The sequence below is a fragment of the Mandrillus leucophaeus genome, unplaced genomic scaffold (genome assembly GCF_000951045.1).
Source record: "Mandrillus leucophaeus isolate KB7577 unplaced genomic scaffold, Mleu.le_1.0 Scaffold76, whole genome shotgun sequence".
NCBI lineage: Eukaryota > Metazoa > Chordata > Mammalia > Primates > Cercopithecidae > Mandrillus > Mandrillus leucophaeus.
Window position 1 is genome coordinate 6,075,860 of NW_012108252.1, and position 20,039 is coordinate 6,095,898.

Below are 20,039 nucleotides of genomic sequence, written 5' to 3' on the forward strand. Positions count from 1 at the left end.
CCAAAATTAACAAATGGGTTCTAATTAAACTAAAGAGCTTCTGCACAGCAAAAGAAACTACCATCAGAGTGAACAGGCAACCTACAGAATGGGAGAAAATGTTTGCAATCTACCCATCTGACAAAGGGCTAATATCCAGAATCTACAAAGAACTTAAATTTACAAGAAAAAATCAAACAACCCCAAAAAGTCAGCAAAGAATAGGAACAGACACTTCTCAAAAGAAGACATTTATGCAGCCAACAGACACATGAAAAAATGCTCATCATCACTCGCCATCAGAGAAATGCAAATCAAAACCACAATGAGATACCATCTCACAGCAGTTGGAATGGCTATCATGAAAAAGTCAGGAAACAACAGGTGTTGGAGAGGATGTGGAGAAATAGGAACACTTTTACATTGTTGGTGGGACTGTAAACTAGTTCAATCATTGTGGAAAACAGTGTGGTGATTCCTCAAGGATCTAGAACTAGAAATAGCATTTGACCCAGCCATCTCATTACTGGGTATATGCCAAAAGGATTATAAATCATGCTGCCATAAAGACACATGCACACATATGTTTATTGCGGCACTATTCACAATAGCAATGACTTGGAACCAACCCAAATGTCCATAAATGACAGCTGGATTAAGAAAATGTGGCACTAAATGCCCACAAGAGAAATCAGGTAAGATCTAAAACTGACACCCTAACATCACAATTAGGGTGGAATATTATGCAGCCATAAAAAAGGATGAGGGCATGTCCTTTGTAGGGACATGGATGAAGCTGGAAACCACCATTCTGAGCAAACTATCGCAAGGACAGAAAACCAAACACTGCATGTTCTCACTCATAGGTCGGAATTGAACAATGAGAACACTTGGACACAGGATGGGGAACATCACACACTGGGGCCTGTTGTGGGGTGGGGGTAGGAGGGGAGCAATAGCATTAGGAGATATTCCTAACGTAAATGACGAGTTAATGGGTGCAGCACGCCAACATGGCACATGTATATATATGTAACAAATCTGTATTTTGTGCACATGTACCCTGGAACTTAAAGTATATTAAAGAGAGAGAGAGAGAGAATGTGACCCATCACCTTCGTGTCTTAGCTATAAAGAGGGAATAATATTTCTTCTGCCACACTCTATCTTTGTAAAAGGAAGTACATGAGATGATTCACATAGAATTCCTTTAAACAAAAAATACTATTCAAATAAAAAGATTTTTTAAATCATTTTCATAATTGTCTTGATTCTTCAAATAAATCACTTTTAGATAAACAACATTAGCCAGACATAAGACTCTTCTTACTATATCTTCTAAGTGAACAATTTGTGCAGATGTATATGATTTGTGAAGGCAAGAGGAAAAAGTATTAATCTGTATATGTAGCATCATCTTTAATATTCAAAAATACATGCAAAGACAGAAATCTAGGAAAAATGAAGTAAAATATTACCAATATTTGTCTTTGGGTAATAAAATCATGGGTGACTTTTAAGTATAGATTTTGTATTTTCTAGTTTTATATGATGATCATGCATTACTTTTTAAATCAGAAAATGCTCCAGCGGTAGTCAATATCAAGATATTGTTTGGAACATGTATATTTGCTAAGATTTCACCAAATTTTAAATGACTAATTTTAAATAGTCCTATGCAGTTCATTAGGGGCAGTTCTTATGTGAGTGAGTCCACCGGGGTAGATGGGACCATCCAAAGCCATTTCTGCACTGACATTTTGATATTAAAGATTCCTTGTTCACTTAAAGATGTTAAGATTTGGGCTTCAGTTATTCATGCAAGTCTTTAACTCTTACTATCTTTTCACAAGGAAATATTGTTGCCACCTGCTGGCAGTCACGTATTAGTGGAATGGTTTTCTATTCCCGTGAAGTAAAATCCAACTTTCATGAAAATACAGAAACTGCACCAATCATCATAATAATGGCTAAGTTTGTTGGGTTCGTTGATTTTTTTTTCTGGTTAGGCCATGTATTATATCATTTTATTTCTCACAATATCCGTAAGTATGAACTCATTTTATGCAGAAGCACAATCAAGGCAGAGGAGTCACACTATTTCCCCAAGGCCCCACAGTTAGTGAACAACAGAGTTGAGATACAAATCCAGATAATGGCAACTTCTCTGCTGTGGCAGCTTGTGAAAAACAACTGTAGTAAACCTGGAGTGTGAAAGCCCTATTGATCAAAGTATTTACTGAGGATGCATAGGGAAAAAAACAATGATTGCAATGAAATGCAACTCAGACGACCTGAGATTTAGTCACCCCTCCATACTGTATTGGCTCCATTGAGACCCTAAATTGATCATCCCAAAGGGAGCCTTTCCCTTCTCAGTCCCTCACAGGGCTTTTGTGAAGATCAAATGAGACAATGAGTCTGAAAGCCCTTTGTAATTTGTTTCCTGGTTTCCAAAGATTATCTCTGAATTAAATACGATCATTAGAAATGTAAAAACCTGAACTTTATTATCTTTTTTCCTCCCTGTAGATATGTCATCTTTATGTTATGACTTAAGTCTTGCCTTTGGTTTGGCAGAATATAAATACACAAAAGCCCACTTAAATGTACTTTTTGCATCTTTAATAGTACAATATAAGGCTAGGCACGGTGGCTCATGTCTGTAATTCCAGCACTTTGGGTGGCTGAGGCAAGTGGATCACCTGAGGTCAGGAGTTCAAGACCAGCCTGGGCAACATGGTGAAATCCCGTCTCTATTAAAATACAAAAAGTAGCCAGGTGTGGTGGTGGGCACCTGTAGTCCCAGTTATTTGGGAGGCTGAGGCATGAGAATCGCTTGCGCCTGGGAAGTGGAGACTGCAGTTAGCCAAGCTTGTACCAATGCACTCCAGCCTGGGCAAGGTGATAGAGCAAGACTCTGTCTCAAAAAAAAAAAAAAAAAAAGTTAAATTAAAAAAAATTATAAAGTTTTTTTTTCACTGCATTGCCCAATGTCCATTATTGAGAGTCTAATTTGATATACTACTCAAATTCCAGGAAAACATTATTTCCACAGGAGAATATACTCTGTCTCTGCAAGTAGGAAATAAAAACATAAGGCTCTCTTTGTATTTGGCTGTCAGGAAATTAAATTTTGTGTCCAATGGAGCCCATCTCTGCAGTCGGGAGCATCCACTTCCCTGGCTCTCAGTGATCCTTTCCTTCATAGGCTCTACTCACCCTTCTTTGCAAGTGTAAGTGACGGTGTTCTTGAAAGTGAAGTTACTCCCCGTAATGACAGCATCTTTGATGGCAGGCGGCTCTCCACAGAAGACGAGGTGACAGGCAGGTGGCGCTCTGTCCCAGATGCCAGAAGCCATGCATTCAATAATGGAAGGGCCCTGTAAGCTACAGGAAAGAATGATGTTACTCTTTCATTGGCTATGGATTTGCTGCTATAGAGATAAAACAGGAAGAACTCAGAGTAAGGGACATTTGAGGAATTTGAGTACACAAAAATAGCATTTCTTCATATTAGATTGCTTTATATGAAAGCAAGAGAAATCTAAACAAGTTATATACCATTTGAAACAATGAATGGGTGAAAACAATGTAACAACAATAATCACTTGGTGCATAGTAAAATATTGAATCTGCTTATGGGCAGTTGTGTAAGGCACTCCAGACCTGTGAAGAGCAGACTACTTGGATGAGAAGGGGTTCATTACACTGGTTAGAATCCAGCAGGAAGAAAGCCACTCACCTAAGTAGCCAGGAAATCAGGGCAACTAAGGTCAAAGGGAACTGTCCAGGCCATGAGCCTGGGCATTTGAACCATGCTGCCCCTGACTCTGACCTCTGGTCTTCCTTTGACTGAAACCTCACATCCCTATGCCATGGCTTATCTGCCTTTCTTTTCAACCTGATTCTGATAGCACGCTTTAATTCACTCCACTTTCTGTTCAGTCGATCTGTTCCACTTCAGATCCTGTTGATCATGTTTCTGATCACAGCCTTTCCCCATTGTCCCTTCTGTTTAAAAACACACACACACACACACACACACACACACCCACCCACACACACACCTCCTGCAGTATTAAGAACCTAGCCCCTTATCTTGACATGCTTTTTCGTAACATTCCATGCAATGTTGAGTATAAGCTTGGTAAGCTGTTTATAAAGAAATCCATCACAAAAGCATTTATTTGGTATTTTGTTTATGTTTCACAAAAAATTTTTGCTTTCATGTTTTCAAGTCTGAATGCTTATAGCAATTGAACTAGGACTCCCAGAGTCATAGTTAGATTGAATATTTCCTTGGGCATTTACCATTAGCTAGGTAGGCCTCAGGAAGCATACAGATTTGAGAACATCCTCATATTTATAGATTTGTTTTTAGAGTCAGCCAGTCACATATAAATGAAACCTATTGAGTAAAGAATACAGGCACGGTGGCTCACACCTGTAAGCACTTTGGGAGGCTGAGGCAGGTGGACTGCTTGAGCTCAAGAGTTCAAGACTAGTCTGGGCAACATGGTGAAACCCCCATCTCTACAAAATACAAAAATTAGCTGAGCACAGTGATGCACACCTGTAGTCTGTGCACTTGGGAGGCTGAAGTGGGAGGAACCCTTGAGCCTGGGAGGTGGAGATTGCAGTGAGCTGAGATTGTGCCCCTGCACTCTAGCCTGAGTGACACAGTGAGACCATGTATCAAAAAAATTAAAATAGGGAGCAAGTAATACAGTATTGTAGAAAGCTTGGTTGGTGTCTACAAACATTACCTGTATCCTGTATCGCATGAATATGATGCAGTAGAAAGGTAGGTGAGCCCACTCAAAACATATTTTCCATTATTTATGTTTTCTGGACTAGAACACTTCACTGGTTCACACACAGGAGAGGAATGACTCCAAGAACCGTTAGCAAGACAGGATGATTCCTTATCACCAGCCAGAGTATATCCTTTATTACACCTAAAGAAGATAGAGGAAAATTACAGGATATAATTTGCTTTATTTTGCATACTTTTATCTGTGCCAGAAACCTCTAAAAATATTAAGAATTTATACATATTGGAAAAGTTGATTTTTTTCCTACTGAAATAATGCTTTTAAATTAATTTTTTTTTCAAGATTGAATACTGTATATCTTCCCCACAGGGAAGTAGGATAGATTTAAGAATTTGACTTGCCTTCAGTTTGTATCATGGGTTAGTAACTACAAACAGGGAATCCTTGCCTTGAGAGTGGTGTGGTCTAGTCTGTTTCTGAGACATCAAGAGTATTCATTAGCTAAGAGCATCCACTCTCAGCGTGCCTCAGCGGGGCGCTGGAGGTAATGATAGGTTATTGGTCAGGTTATTTAAGGATTCTAGCTATAACTACCATTAAATTATTGGATAAGATTTGTTCACATTACATATCATTCAATTAATTACATATTAATTCAAAAATGTCCTCTGGAATTATTTTCCCACTCCCTTTCTCTCAGTGTTATATCACTACCAGCATGCCATCAACATCTTCTATAATACAGTTTTAATATTGGACACTTACCTATATGTCACTTTGCTGCCAAAGGTAAATGCTAACTCCTCAATGCAACCATTTTCCGGAATAGCCGGTTTACCACAGGAAACAGCTTAATGAAGGAAAAACAAACATGTGACTTTTTTGAGACTGTTTGTGCAAAAATCTCTGAAATCTCAAGGGGCAGTTCAAGATCTTTTTTTTGTTTGTTTTCTTTTTTTTTGGAATGTGTGTGGGGTCATGTTTAAACATGAGCCTAATACTTCAGTTCAAATACAAAGAACATTGATATAACACTTTATATGTCTACACCTTACCTTTCTATGATTGCCAAAGATAATAAACATGGTAACATTACTAAACATACCTTTACAATATGGTATTAGATGATTCCATTCTCCAGACTCCAAACATGTGATTTTGGTTACTCCCATCAACTGGTATCCTTCCTGACACGAAAATGTGACTTCGGCACCTACTGTATAAATGTCACCTGAGGAGTAGCCATTTTCTGGATTTCCTGGAGCCTTACATTTTATAGGTTCTAGAAACAAACAGTTTTGGTGGAACAATAAGTGGCTTTCACACAACCATGCAAAGTCTCACAGTAAAAGAATTCCACTATAGTTAAGAGACCTGTTAAAATCACAAGAGAAAACCTCGTGAAGGGAAATGCATGAGGGCCCAGAGACACATTGGACATTAGACCAGAACATACATTTAATAAGCATTGAAGCAACAATAATTTGAAACAGCAATGCCTAACAACAATATACATAATTTTTCTGGCCCCAAAAGGTAGGCTCTCATTGGGAAAGTAGCGGTGGTGCTAGGGCGTGGCTTAGAAGGGCATTAGCCTCTTTCATCTGTTCCCTCTTCATACCGTTTTTCAGAGCAATTGACTTGGTGTCAGGTTGATGGAAAGGCTGAATAAAGCAGAATTAGGAATGTTTCCAGCTTCCCTTCCCAAATAGTGTGGGCTCTGGGCTCTCCCTATCTACAGATTCAGGGTCAGTCACCACTGCTATAATAGGAAGGAGAAAAGGCTAAAGCAAGGTTTGGGCCAGTGTTGAGCAAGAAAAGTGAATATAATACTTGATTTCTCAAAAAGGGAAGATATATTGCATCAATCTTTTCAAAGGCCATTTGGGCTACATAAGTCAAGGAGTTTAAATAAATTCTTAAAGTAAATGCAATTATGAGCTGATTTTGAGGAAAACAGCCAGAGGTAAGCACAAAGATGTATGTCCAAAGATGCTTATTAAACTGTTTTCCATAGTGAATATCACCTAATATTAACATACAGAGAAAAGTTACTTATGGAAAATCCATAAAGCGAATTATAAAACAGGAATTAAAATCCTGCTCTCAAACTATTTTGTGACATCAAAAAATTTGCCAGATATAATATTACATGAAATAACTAAAATAAAGAACTGTTTATATGGTGTGTTTATATAGACATCTTATTGTTTTCTGGGAGTTACTCCTCACAGCAAAAGAAGAAATACAACAATGGGTTGAGAGATGATCTAGTATTATCAACGCTATTTCAAAATATTGTAATGCAAGATGTCTTGGGGAGGCAAGATATCTATTTTTTTTCAATGATACAATTTTGTGTGACCGAGGCAGAGGAAAGATATTGATAGTGAAGACGTGATAAAGCATCTTCCTTGCTCTGATTGAGGCAGAGAGGTCACTGATTATATTTCTATATCAACTCTATTATTCTTGTACTATGTAGACATTTCAACATTCTAGCAGCATAGTCGGCTATCAGTTTTGTTTCTCAGAAATTGGGAATTTGGGGGAGGCACAATGCTACTTTAAAGCACTTTTAGTTGTTACTGATGTGTCTTTTATAAGATCTTTATCTTGTCTGCCTACCTGTATGCCCTTCGAAGTTGAAACTATTATCTTACTTAGAAATAACATACACTTAAAACATGTGCTTGAATAAAAGACTGGAATGAGGAACTTCTAGTTCTACATATATTAGTTACCTGCACAGTTTTTCCCATCTCCTGTGTACGGTGGAATACATGAACATACGTAGGATCCATCTATATTCAGGCAAGAAGCATGCTCACTACAATCTGATCCAACTGCACACTCATCGACATCTAAAATGAAGACAGCTTATAAATTTTAAAGCTGATTCCTTTTCCTTATGTATCGAACATCTGTTTTTACTTTTAAATCATTACGTATCACGTAATGCACACTTCATATATTTGTATAGAATTTAAATATAACAGTTATAATCACATTGCAGATATACAATAAAAGCTATTATTTCCCTAGTTTATAGGTGGGCAAGTATAAGACAGGGATATATAAATATAGTTTTAATATGGAGCCTGATAAAAATTTAAAACATTTCTGGCACCTCTACATACAGCTGCTTTGTCACCATGGCTTGGCCACAGCTTACTGGGATGAGATAAAATTAACAAAGCAATGCCTCAAGAACCTCAGGAATTTGGGATGATTGTCATCTACAGAGCTAGAATAATCTCGTATAGTAGTTGCCAACATTTATCTCACCAAGGCAGGATGGTGAAACGCCGTTCCAGCTCCCATTATCTGTACAGAACATCCTTGAATCACCCAATAGATAGTAGCCATTGTTGCACTGGTAGGTTACTGTGCTGCCAGCATAAAAGTCATCAGCTGAATGGAAGCCATTCTCCAAAGGAGGTGGCACCCCACAGCTAATGCCTGTAAGGTGACCAGGAAGAAGACAACGACATTAAAAGCAAAATACTCAAAGAACACTTTATATTAAACTAGCAGTTCTGTTAAGCATGACATTTTTACTGCATGCAAACATCAGACTGAGTGCGTCCTAGGGATAGCAGCAGCCTGAACCCTCAGCATCTAGCACACTGCCTGGCTCATAGTAGGCATGCAATTCATTTATTCAAAAAACATTTACCCACTAGACGCTGATAAAGTTTGGATATTTGTCCCTGCCCAAATCTCATGTTGAAATGTGATCCCCAATGTTGGAATCGGGGTCTTGTGGGAGGTGTTTGGGTCATAGGGGCAGATCCCTCATGGCTTGGTGCTGTCCTTGCAATAGTGAGTGAGTTCTCACGAGATCTGGTTAAGTGTGTGGCAACTCTTCCTCCACTGTCTCTCTTGCTCCTGCTCCTGTCATGTGATGTGCCTACTCTTGATGCCTTCTGCCATGAGGAAAAGCTCCGTGAGGCCTCCCCAGAAGCTGAGCAGATGCCAGCACCATGCTTCCTGTACAGCCAACAGGACTGTGAGCCAATTAAATCTCCTTTCTTTATATATTACCTAGTCTTAGGTGTTTCTTTATAGCAATGCAAAATGGCCTAACACATAGACACTGTTCTAGGTGCTGTAGTTACAACAGTGAGCCAAACAAACAAAATCCCTGCCTTATGGAGCTTTTTATCTAGTGGGGTAGATAGGCAAAACAAATAAGCAAAGAAACAAAACAGGTGAATATATCAGGTGATAACAGGTGCTTATCTAAAATAGCAGTCTAGCTTCCACCCAACCCTCATTTTTGTATTACTTTTTTTTAAGACAGGGTCTAGCTCTGTCACCTACACTGGAGAGCGGTGGTGCAATCTCGATTCACTGCAACCTCTGCCTCCTGGGCTTGGTGATCCTCCCACTTCAGCCTACTGAGTAGCTGGAATTATCAGCACATATCACAATGCCTGGCTAATTTTTGTATCTTTTGCAGAGATAGGGTTTCATCATGTGCCCAGGCTGGTCTTGAACTCCTGGGCTCAAGCAATCCACCCGCCTCGGCCTCCCAAAGTGCTGGGATTATAGGTGTGAGCCACCACGCCTGGCCACACTGTATTTTCCTGGCCTCTTCTGTCTTTCTTCACAGCTCTTACTTCTAGCCCTTACCTTTATTATTTACTATAAATACATATTATATTTACTTATTTATTTTCCTGTTAGAATCCTAAACTATTAGAATCTAAACTACATAAGAATAGGGGCTTTTTCCCCCCAACTGCTGCATCTTGAGGACCTAGATCAGTGCCTAGCACATAATAGGTACTTTAAAAGTTGCTGAATAAATGAATGAATGAATGCACTCGACTGAAGACGTCTCTCCCTGTTTTCCCCTCCAGCAATGACCCATCTATCTCTGGGCCTCCACCTATAGGGTGTGTCTTTCCATCACTTTCAGTTCCTTGCATCACCTTGGATGCATCCACAAATGGTCCCTTTGGATCCTAATCACCCATCTCCTTCATGATGCCCAGCACAGTTCATTAAACAAAGAAAAGGTTCAATGAATATTTGGTATATTTGCTACTGTGAAGTATTCACCCTTTGTCTAGCATTCCTGAAAAGAGTTCCTATGTTTTCAATATTTTTCAAAAGTCACTGAAATGGCCTCAAGAAAGGCAGCTTACGTTCACAGTGAGGAAGTGGTTGTGTCCACTGTCCTTGATTCAGACAGTACTGCACAGGGTTCCCGACCAGCTGGAAGCCTGGATCACAGAACAGACTGATTTTGGAACCTGGCTTTAAATCTTCTGATGCAGTTCTCAGATGAGGCACTGACCCTCCTAAGCGTGGGCAATCTGAGGGCAAAGAACACAGGTGCAGAGCTTGTCAGCAACATAGTGGCAGCATCACCAAGTCAATGATTTCAAGCTGTATTCCGTATCAGCATTTGAGAGCCACCTTACTGATGTGAAAACAAGTTAACATATAACCAGATCACTGGCAAGCAAAATTACTTTAAAAAAAATTTGAATCAACAACTCTCCCTCTTTTAAAATATTTTAGGAATGTTAATGAAATGTTCTTGTAAGTTATCAAAAGCCATAAATTCTAGGACAGTCTAAGAAACTCATTTAAATACATTTAATTTCATGATAGTTTTGATAATTCAGTTTTAGTGTGTGGATTGCAACATCCATTGCTTTTCTCCCTGTGCTACCTGTTCCTAGATACCTTCTACAAATTATGGAACCAAAAGAGTACCCCATCTCAAACAGGTGCATAGTATGTTGGTACGCACTGAAAAAAATAACCTTATCTCTTCTCTAATCTTATTTTCCTGATTTTATTTTACTTTCATCCAAATTTCCTCCCTAATTATATCTTGTTATACAGAATATATTTTAGCATTAAAAAAAACAAATCCTTTGGATAAAAATAGGGTAAGTATGAATTACTGGTTACAAAAAGTAGATTGACAGGCACATACAATTTGACTGATAGATAATTCTGAATTGTCTCCTCTTGCTAGACAGTCCCAGGGTGGTCAAGAGATAGTGGAGACTAGGGAAGAAGGAAATTCTCACCAGAACAAAATATGCTCTTTGAATCGATCTTCACTTTCCCCATAATTCCCGACAAGAAATCGGGCCATGCTAACACGTTTCCTCTACTGAGTTCCTCTGGGCAGGAGGTAGCCAGTGACTTCACCTGAAAGTTTAATAACACTTTAGATAAGCCTTACTTGTTCCATTAAGATTGCGTTATTATATGTTATTTTAGTCCTATTGAAAACATTCACAGATTTTTTAGAGGTGGGGGTGGAGGGAAGCAGGTATGATTTCAGGGGCAGCAGGAAATTCTCTTCCATTTCCCTCTCCCCCAGCTCTATCATTCCCTCTCCCAGCTACTTCTCCCACTAGACTCATAGTTGCCTGAAATTTTGAAATCCTACACCTAGAATTCCCTATGTAAAGCCATGTGGTTTGTTAAGGGGTTGTAGAGGCTCTCTCCTTCTTCATTCTACGTCTTTGACCTCTGACATAGAAGAGAGGAAGCTGAGGCTTAAAGAAGTCAAGCCTCTGTAGTAATAAGAGCGAACATTTATAAGAAGAAGATCCTTTACTATGGATCAAATAATACCACAAATGCATATGTAGTATTTTGTTCAATCTTGTCAAAACTCTGCTATGTAGTTCTATTTATCCATCTTTTATAGATAAGAGAATTGAAACTTAGTGAGATGGAATAACATGTTCAAAATCATCACAGTGAGTTTGGTGTAAGACTGGGATTTGAACCCCAGTTGTTTGACTCTAGGCTGGTTTTAGCCACTAGGTCGTATGTTGCTCTCTATGGATGATCTTGTGCCAGCCTTAAAGTTCTGCATGTTTAGTCAGAGAGATTTGAAGCATTATTCTTTATGATTTCTCCTGCTCTCTTTGATGATATTCTTAAATTTTATTGGAAAACATTATTTTGCAAAATCTAAAATAATTCCAATAAAATTTAAGAACATCACCAAGAAACTAAAAAGGGTGTTCACTGAAAATTACTGTAACTTCTGCCTAACTTCCTCTATAACCACAGCATCAAATGATACTGGTGATAAATTCTGATACCCAAGAGCTTACAATAAGTTATGTCATCATTAGGCTGTTCACATTTTTACTAGGTTTGTACCTTTGCATCTCATTACTGTCATACACTGAAAATGGAATTGACCTGCTGTGGAGACAGGACATAGTCCCAGAGGTTGAGTTGGCTTATGGAGCCCACAAAAGACTCAGCTGGGCTGAATCCCTCTCCTTTTTTGTCTTGCTCTTGCCCCAGAACTAATGCACCACCACCTAGAGAGAAAGAGAAAGAAAAGGAGGAAAACTGGCCTGATGGTCTGTTATTCCTAAATCTAAATTTAATGAAAGCATGACTGATACAAATGAAAGAAAATTACTGAAAAGCAAAATTCTATAAATTTACTGCAGGTTTTATCAATAAGAACAAATTCAATGTTTTATATAGCAACTTAAAAATAGACAGGATTTAGAATGTTGATTTATAAACCTGTAACTACAAAAACTATATTCAATACATATATATGCATATAATATTTTATGTTGACAAATTAAGTATTATTTTGCTTACTTTCTTGTAGAAAATCACCCTCCATGGAAGTGACTGCTATTTTTCTTATTCCTTAAGCTACAAAGATATAATTTCTATCACCAAATCCAGGGAACTTTCTAAAGTTGCCAGGGGTCTCCTAATTGCCAAATTCAATAGAAATTTCAGTATTCATCTCTGTGACTTCTCTGTATCATCTGTTTTGGCTAAGCATTTCATTCTATTCAACTTGCCTTTCTGGGTGCGCCGGACAGTCTGTGTCTGCACTGGCAGACCTACCCTCCACCCTTCTCCACTCAGCTTTGTGTCCCAAAGGTTGTCCCGTGAGCTGCATCACCCGGCTTCCTTGTCTCCTGGCTTCTCTTTGTTTCTGGCCAATGAAGAGCCAGCATGAGATAAGAAAATGAGATGAGAGAGAAGTTGAATCTCCTGTATCCTCTCCTGCCAGGCAACCAGCTAGGAGTGGCTTTTCCTTCTATTTCTGAAGAGATTAGGGGATTCTCTCCAGTGCTACAGGTTCCTAAGTTCTGGCAACAATGCCTAACCCTTGTCACTTCAGGCCCATCCCCTTACACCCATCTGTTGTTGCTAGTCATATGTGTTTTACTGTCATATTTTGGTCTTCTTAACCACACTCACACCTTTGAAAACAGTCCTTCATTAAACTCACTTTAGTGACTACCTGTTTCCTGCCGGGAGCCAGACTTGAGTACACTATGCTTGATTTCTATCAGAGCATCCTCTCCTGGTTTTCTTTGAACTTTTCTGCTCATTCTCAGTCTCCCTTCTCTGCCTGCCTCTTAGAAGTGATCCCAAGATTCTACCCCATGACTTTCTTCCTTCCACTACTCTTTTTTTTATTTCAGTATTTTTTGGGGAACAGGTGGTTTTGGGTTACACAGATCACTTCTTTACTGGTGATTTCTGAGATTTTGATGCACCCATCACCTGAGCTGTGTAAACTGTACCCAACGTGTAGTCTTTTATCCCTCACCCACTTCTTACCCTTCCCTCAAGTCCCCAAAGTCAACTACTGTTTCAATTTGATCTCACTTGGTTAATCTATGTCCATTGATCCCTCCTTCATGATTTCCCAATCTACATGTTTTTAAATTGTATTAATAATTTTAAAGTTAATACATGCACAGATTAAATTATAAAGAACTCTTCTTACCTAGAAGTATTTAATAGTTTTTTGTATTTCTTTCCAGGTTTTAAATTTTGTTCTAGTATATGTATATGTATATGTATGTGTATATGTATATGTATATGTATGTGTGAGGTATTTAAAACACATAACTGGTCTCATACATATTCAGAATGTTTGAATATTGTTCAAGGTGTTGTGAGACCATCTTGAACATGTTCCCATTTCATGAGTTTTAGTAGCTATCCTATTTTTTTTTTTTTTTTTTTTTTGAGACAGAGTCTTACTCCCTTACCCAGGCTAGAGTGCAGTGGTGCGATCTCAGCTCAACACAACCTCTACCTCCCAGATTCAGGTGATTCTCATAGCTCAGCCTCCCGGATATTACAGGTATGGGATTACAGGTATGCACCACCACATCTGGCTAATTTTTGTATTTTTAGCAGAGATGGAATTTCACCCGCCCTCACCACCCATGTTGATCAGGCTGGTCTCCAACTCCTGGTCTCAAGTGATCCAGCCACCTCAGTCTCCCAAAGTACTGGGATTACAGACGTGAGCTACCACGCCTGGCCTAGCTATGCTGTTTTAACACATGAATGGCCGACAAAACATAATTTGCTTAATTAATTAATTAAACAGCCCCTTATTACTGGATGTTGGCCTTGTTTCTAAGTTTAATATTAAAATAACACTGAGATAAACATGTTTATTTATACATATTTATATATATGTTCAAATTATTGATGATTTCCATATATTTATTTCTAGTAAACTGATGGTTGCAGGCAAAGAATTTCTCTGAGGCTTTTGATGCAAGTTTCTAAATTGCTTCCCAGAAAAATTGTATCAACTTACATACTTGCCGGTGCTCTATACACAGGTTTGCTATGCTGAATCCTAGCCAATTTTATGGTGTCACTAAAAACAACTTTGCCAATTTGATATAAAGCAGTATCAGACCTATATCTTTAGCTGTATATATTTTTGTGACTAGAAATTCAACATAGACCTCAAACTCAATATGTCTAAAACCATATACATAATCTTTTCCCCCATAACCAACTCCTTTTCTTAGAATTCTTACCTTAGCCAACAGACTCTTCAATAAACTTGGTCAAACTGAAGCCAGTCATTCACTGCTATGCACTGAACTGTGTCCCCGCCAAATTCATATGTTGAAGCCCTAACTCCCACCATGGTGGTATTTAGAGATGGAGCCTTTGGGAGGTGATTGGATTTAGATGAGTTCATGAGGGTAGGGCCCACATGATGGGACTAGGGCCTGTATAAGAAGAGACACCAGAAAGTTTGCTCTCTCTCTCCCTGCCATATGAGGATACAGTGAGAAGGTGGCTGTCTACAAGCCAGGAAGGGGGCTCTCACCAGGAATGAACCATACTGGTACCCTGATCTCAGACTTCTAGCCTGTAGGACTACAAGAACATTAATTTCAGTTATTTTTATTTTTTTATTTTTGAGGTAGAGTTTCACTCTTGTTGCCCAGGCTGGAGTGCAGTGGCACGATCTCACCTCACTGCAACCTCTGCCTCCTGGGTTCAAGCAATTCTCTTGCCTCAGCCTCCCAAGTAGCTGGGGGCCCATCACCATGCCCGGCTAATTTTTTATTTTTTTATTTTTAGTAGAGATGGGGTTTCACCATGTTGGCCAAGCTGGTCTCAAACTCCTGACCTCAGGTGATCCACTTGTCTTGGACTCCTAACGTGCTGGGATTACAGGTGTGAGCCACTGCACTTGGCCAATTTCAGGTATTTAAGCCACTTTGTGTATGGTTTTTTTTTTTTTATGGTAACCTAAGTGGACTAAGACAGCCATGAAGGGTGTCAATTGGAACTCTGCAATATTTATGGATTCTCAATCATCCTGGCCATCCTTATGCCTCTGGTCAGTAAACTATTTCCTTAGGTGGTTACTGTAAGAGTTTCTTGGTTTTATTTTGCTGTTCCTTCAATCTACCTTTTACTCTTCCATCACTGTTGATATTTTAAAGATAAAAATGTTTTTTTAACCAGAAAAGAAATATACATTCATTATGAAAATATCATAAAATAAAGAAGAAAATAAAAATCACCTGTAATCGCGCCACTTAGAGAAGAGATAGTTGAAAACAAGAACACACTAAATTAAACCAACACAAAAAAACCACTGCCCCACCTCACTTGATAATGCCATTTCCTTTTGAAATACCTTAATGTCTCTTAATTCAACTGAAGGAGAAAGTGTGCATTTCTTGGGGGACATAAACAGGCTCATTACAGCCCAACACTATGTTATGTTTTAGCTTCTTCCTCTATCACGTCTTCCTTTTCTTCTCCTCTATATACACTGTGCTACTGCTTTGGGGATCAGTCAACCATTCCTCCTCACACAAAACCCATTCATGGCTCCGTGCCCTCTGCACGCAGAGCTCCTTCTGTCTGAGCTGCCTTTCCCTGTTCTTCTGACACATCCTTCAAGACACAGGCTGGTAAATTCAGCAGATGTTTATGAAGCTACCAATAATGTGCTGTCTACAATACCAGGCACTGGACTTACACTGATGAAAAAGGATTTCTTCTCCTAAGAGATAATTCTAAGGGAAAATTCATACATAAATACTTTCCAATATAGTGTGGTTAATGCAGCAGTAGAGGCATGCAGAGTGAGAGAAGAACTGAAAGAAAAAGCTCAATGAGAATGGGCTGGGCTCAGGGAAATCTTTCAGACATGGATCTTGAGGATTTAGAGTTAATCTCATGCAGAAGGAAGATACGGAGAGTTTCTAGGCAAAGGAGTGGGTAGACTGCAAGAAAGAATTCTATAGCGTGATGTGTATGGTAGACACTAAGGGTGTCCATCCACATCCCCAGAGGTTCCCTCTACCATTGTGAGTGCTACAGTTTCTAATGGTCCCACACCTACTCCATGTGTGGACATGTATCAATAGGCTAATCTAAGTGGAAAAGGCAGAAGGGGACATGAAGAGGGCACAGCCATAAATTAAAAGAGTTGGGCTCTAGGAATGCAATTTGAGAGACTGGTTTTAACTCTTCTGGAATTCTCTGTTTCTTCATTTCTAAAATAGTAGCATAACTACTCTATTAAATTCACATGATCATTGTGACAAAAACATTGAGTAAATTTTGTAAAAATATTTGGGCAATTAGGCATAAATGGTATTACAAGGAAGTTTTGGTTTTGGCACTGGCTTCCTGTTCAAGTATATTTTACAAAGAGGCAAAGGATGATAGACCACGTTTTAAATTTATCCAGAGTGATTTCATCAAAATCATCTTATTAGATATTGCCCTAGCATTATAAAATAATTACATGATTTTCAAAAGCAACCTCTATATTAATCTCCCAATACTCCCATCTTACAACAACCTCTCTAAAGTTTCTAGTTTGTCTCTGTTTCTCTTTCCTTCCCCTCCAAATTAATCTCCCCAATCAATTTCTTTATAAATCACCCTTGCTCCCTAAATTCATTAAATGTCCTAAGCCTCCTTCTCTGCCTTCTCCTCATAGCAAAATGCATGTGTCCTTGACTCTACAGCTCTGTCCTTTGGGTCTTCCATTTCTGGAACCTCAACACTCAGATGGTGCCTTACTGGCTGGATTGGCGCTTGGCAAATGCTCAGTGTGTGGATACACATCCAAGGATCTGTCTGTATGTTTCATTCATCTCTTCAGTTATTCTGTGTTTAAGGAGGAGTGGGCTTTCTCTCTTATTTTTCATTTGTCCCAAGTTTCTCTCCAAGGAGAAGCATAATAAATGCTTCTTAGATATTAACTCGGATATTAACTTTCAGTGCTGTCCCTGCACTTGGGAGTCCTTTTGTCCTCTGATTAGAGACCTCTTTGTTGTTTAGGAATTTTTGTATACACCCTATTACTTCTTTCTGCTCATGCCCAGAACCACTTAAGCTGCCCTTCCTGCCATCTCCCCCTGCCATCTTAAAATCCATCACTGACTCCCTATTGATTTTAGGGTGAAAACCTCAATCCTTAACCCACACTACATGGCTTTATGTGATTTGGCTATGTCTGCCCTCTCTACCTGATTGCCTTGCCTTCCCTCTTTCAGCCTGCATTTCAGATACATCAATCTTTTTCTAGCTCTTTCAGCAAGGCCCAGTCCCCTTCGCTAATTAGTGCCTGACCATCCTTGAGAGTTAGGGATATCTCCACAAGCCTCCATGGACTCCCCATTCTACATCAGCTCCCTGGTTACAGGCTTTCATAGAATGATGTTCCTTTCCTCCATAGTGCTTGCCTCAGTGTGAAATTACACATCATTTACTGTGATTATGTGATGAACACCTCACTCCCTGACCACAATAAAAGCTTCTGGAGAGCAGGGACCACATAACTTTTGCTCATCATTGGGTTTCCGGTGCCTTGCATAGGTGCCTGGCCCTCCTAGTGAGTGCTTAGGACGTATTCTTTAAATTCACAAGTAGATCAATTTTGGTTTGATCCACATGGATCTTCGTAGTATTAAAAGTGAAACAATGTATGGACAATTTTTTTTTTTCTTTTTTTTGAGACAGAGTCTCTCTCTGTCGCCCAGGCTGGAGTGCAGTGGTGTGATCTTGGCTCACTGCAACCTTTACCTCCTGGGTTTTCAAGCAATTCTCCCGCCTCAGCCTCCCAAGTAGCTGGGATTACAGGCACCTGTCACCACACCTGAATAATTTTTTTTGCGTGTTTTTAGCAGAGATAGGGTTTCACCATATTGGCCAGGGTGGTCTCAAACTCCTGACCTCGTGATCCACCCGCTTCAGCCTCCCAAAGTGCTGGGATTACAGGCCTGAGCCACTGCACCCGGCCAATAATTTCTAATAAATAAAATAAGTATTGTATTTGAGGCTTTGCAAAGGCATCTCATCACATTTTTATGAAGTTTAGTATTTTTGTGCTATATTTATTAGTATACTTATCCTAGTTTCATACAACTCACTTCTAGAATATATTAGTCAGTTTCTAATACTTTCATTTTTGTCTATTTAATTTTCTGTTACCTAGGCACCATTTTGTGTACCTGAAACAAATGAGCAAAGTAAAAAGTAATGTCATATGCATGTATTTCTATAGATGGAACAAGCTTATTGCCATGTACAATGCTGAGAACCTGGGTCACCTAATGAAATTTAGTTTGCAATTCTTCAAATTAAAACTCCTGGGATATTTATTAAAAAGTATTTTTTAGAAGACAGGTCAAGATCTATTTGAAAAGGGCCATAAAAGATGGATAGCCGTGGTCTTGCTTATATACTGATTACAAAACAAAACAAAACAAAACAATCCTTAAACAAAAAATACCAGTAATTAATCTCCTTGGAAGACAGTTTAGCAACCAGCTGTTAGTTCAGCATGCTTCTTGGTAGTCTTAATGTAGATCTTCAAAGGCATTTCTCACACAGAGAGGCAAACAGCTTACCTAGGAAAAAAGCTTCTAATAACCCACAGTTAGGATAATCAGGGAGTAGGAAATGAGAGAGAGAGAGCCGTTAATCTTTGTTTGAAACCAAGGACAAAAATGCTAGCAAACCTGATGTCCATTTAAGGAGCATCACCTCTACAGTTCAACAGAATTATACTCATTTTGTTAAAACATACCAGGTATGGGCAAACCAACAGAGAGGCCAGTACCACCGTCAGATAATTTCCCATCGATGTAGACTTTCCAGACGCCATTGGCACTTGTCCAAGTGATTGCAATATGATGCCATCTGCCATCATTCACTGAGGGACAATTTGTTATCTTTTCCTTGCCATTCACATAAAGAACCCAGCTGTGGAGAGAAAGGTTCCAGGGAATGTAGTCATTAGCCATATGTTGCAATCCTTACTGTGGGGCATGTTACTATTTTTCCTCTTTTCCTTTTCTTTGTGGGTAAAGTACTTTGTGTAAACCCATTACTCTTTTTTTTTCTCCACTTGGTCACATTTTGTAAAAGCAGATTTGATTTACTAATTATACTTGATTGCAGCTCACTGAAAATTGGTTTGTGTTCTTAAACACTGAGGGGTAGGAAAAAGTCTTAGGATGAGCCAGGAGAAGTTGCTCCAATTTGAGACAGTTTACCAACTGGCTGTTTCGGAGAGAATGAATCAAGAATGGAAAGGGTGAGAATTGTGTAAAATGCCAGACTGACATCCTTCTTCCAGAATGTAAGTTTCTTAAGACCAAGAACAAATTTCAGATGTTTCGTAGATGCTTCATCAAACAAACAATAAGTCTGTTTGATGGTTGCTGCTATGGTATGAATATTTGTATGCTGTCTTGTGTGCTCTCAAAATTTATGTATTGAAATGTAATCACCAATGTGATTAGGAGATGGAGTCTTTGGGAAGTGATTAGGTCATGAAGGCTCTGACGAGACCACTTGCACCTTCACCATGTGAAGACATAGTAAGAAGGTGCCATCTGTGGACAGGAAAGTAGGGCCTCCCCAGACACTAACTATGCTGGCACCTTGATCTTGAAGCCTCCAGAACTGTGAGAAATACATTTCTGTTCTTTACAAGCCACCAAG

The 20,039-nt window shown here is 39.1% G+C and overlaps 1 protein-coding gene across 1 annotated transcript in view; it reads right to left on the reverse strand.

Annotated features, from left to right (window-relative positions):
- SVEP1 (sushi, von Willebrand factor type A, EGF and pentraxin domain containing 1) overlaps positions 1 to 20,039 on the reverse strand; it is a 237,981-nt gene that overhangs the window by 70,571 nt on the left and 147,371 nt on the right. Inside the window, exons 27-37 of the mRNA XM_011966393.1 lie at positions 19,120 to 19,295; positions 11,952 to 12,076; positions 10,814 to 10,937; positions 9,914 to 10,084; positions 8,046 to 8,219; positions 7,502 to 7,621; positions 5,863 to 6,039; positions 5,523 to 5,607; positions 4,749 to 4,940; positions 4,427 to 4,513; positions 3,202 to 3,369 (exon numbers count right to left, since the gene is read on the reverse strand). Coding sequence (XP_011821783.1) covers positions 3,202 to 3,369; positions 4,427 to 4,513; positions 4,749 to 4,940; positions 5,523 to 5,607; positions 5,863 to 6,039; positions 7,502 to 7,621; positions 8,046 to 8,219; positions 9,914 to 10,084; positions 10,814 to 10,937; positions 11,952 to 12,076; positions 19,120 to 19,295 — 1,599 coding nt within the window. The remainder of the gene's footprint in view (positions 1 to 3,201; positions 3,370 to 4,426; positions 4,514 to 4,748; positions 4,941 to 5,522; positions 5,608 to 5,862; positions 6,040 to 7,501; positions 7,622 to 8,045; positions 8,220 to 9,913; positions 10,085 to 10,813; positions 10,938 to 11,951; positions 12,077 to 19,119; positions 19,296 to 20,039) is intronic.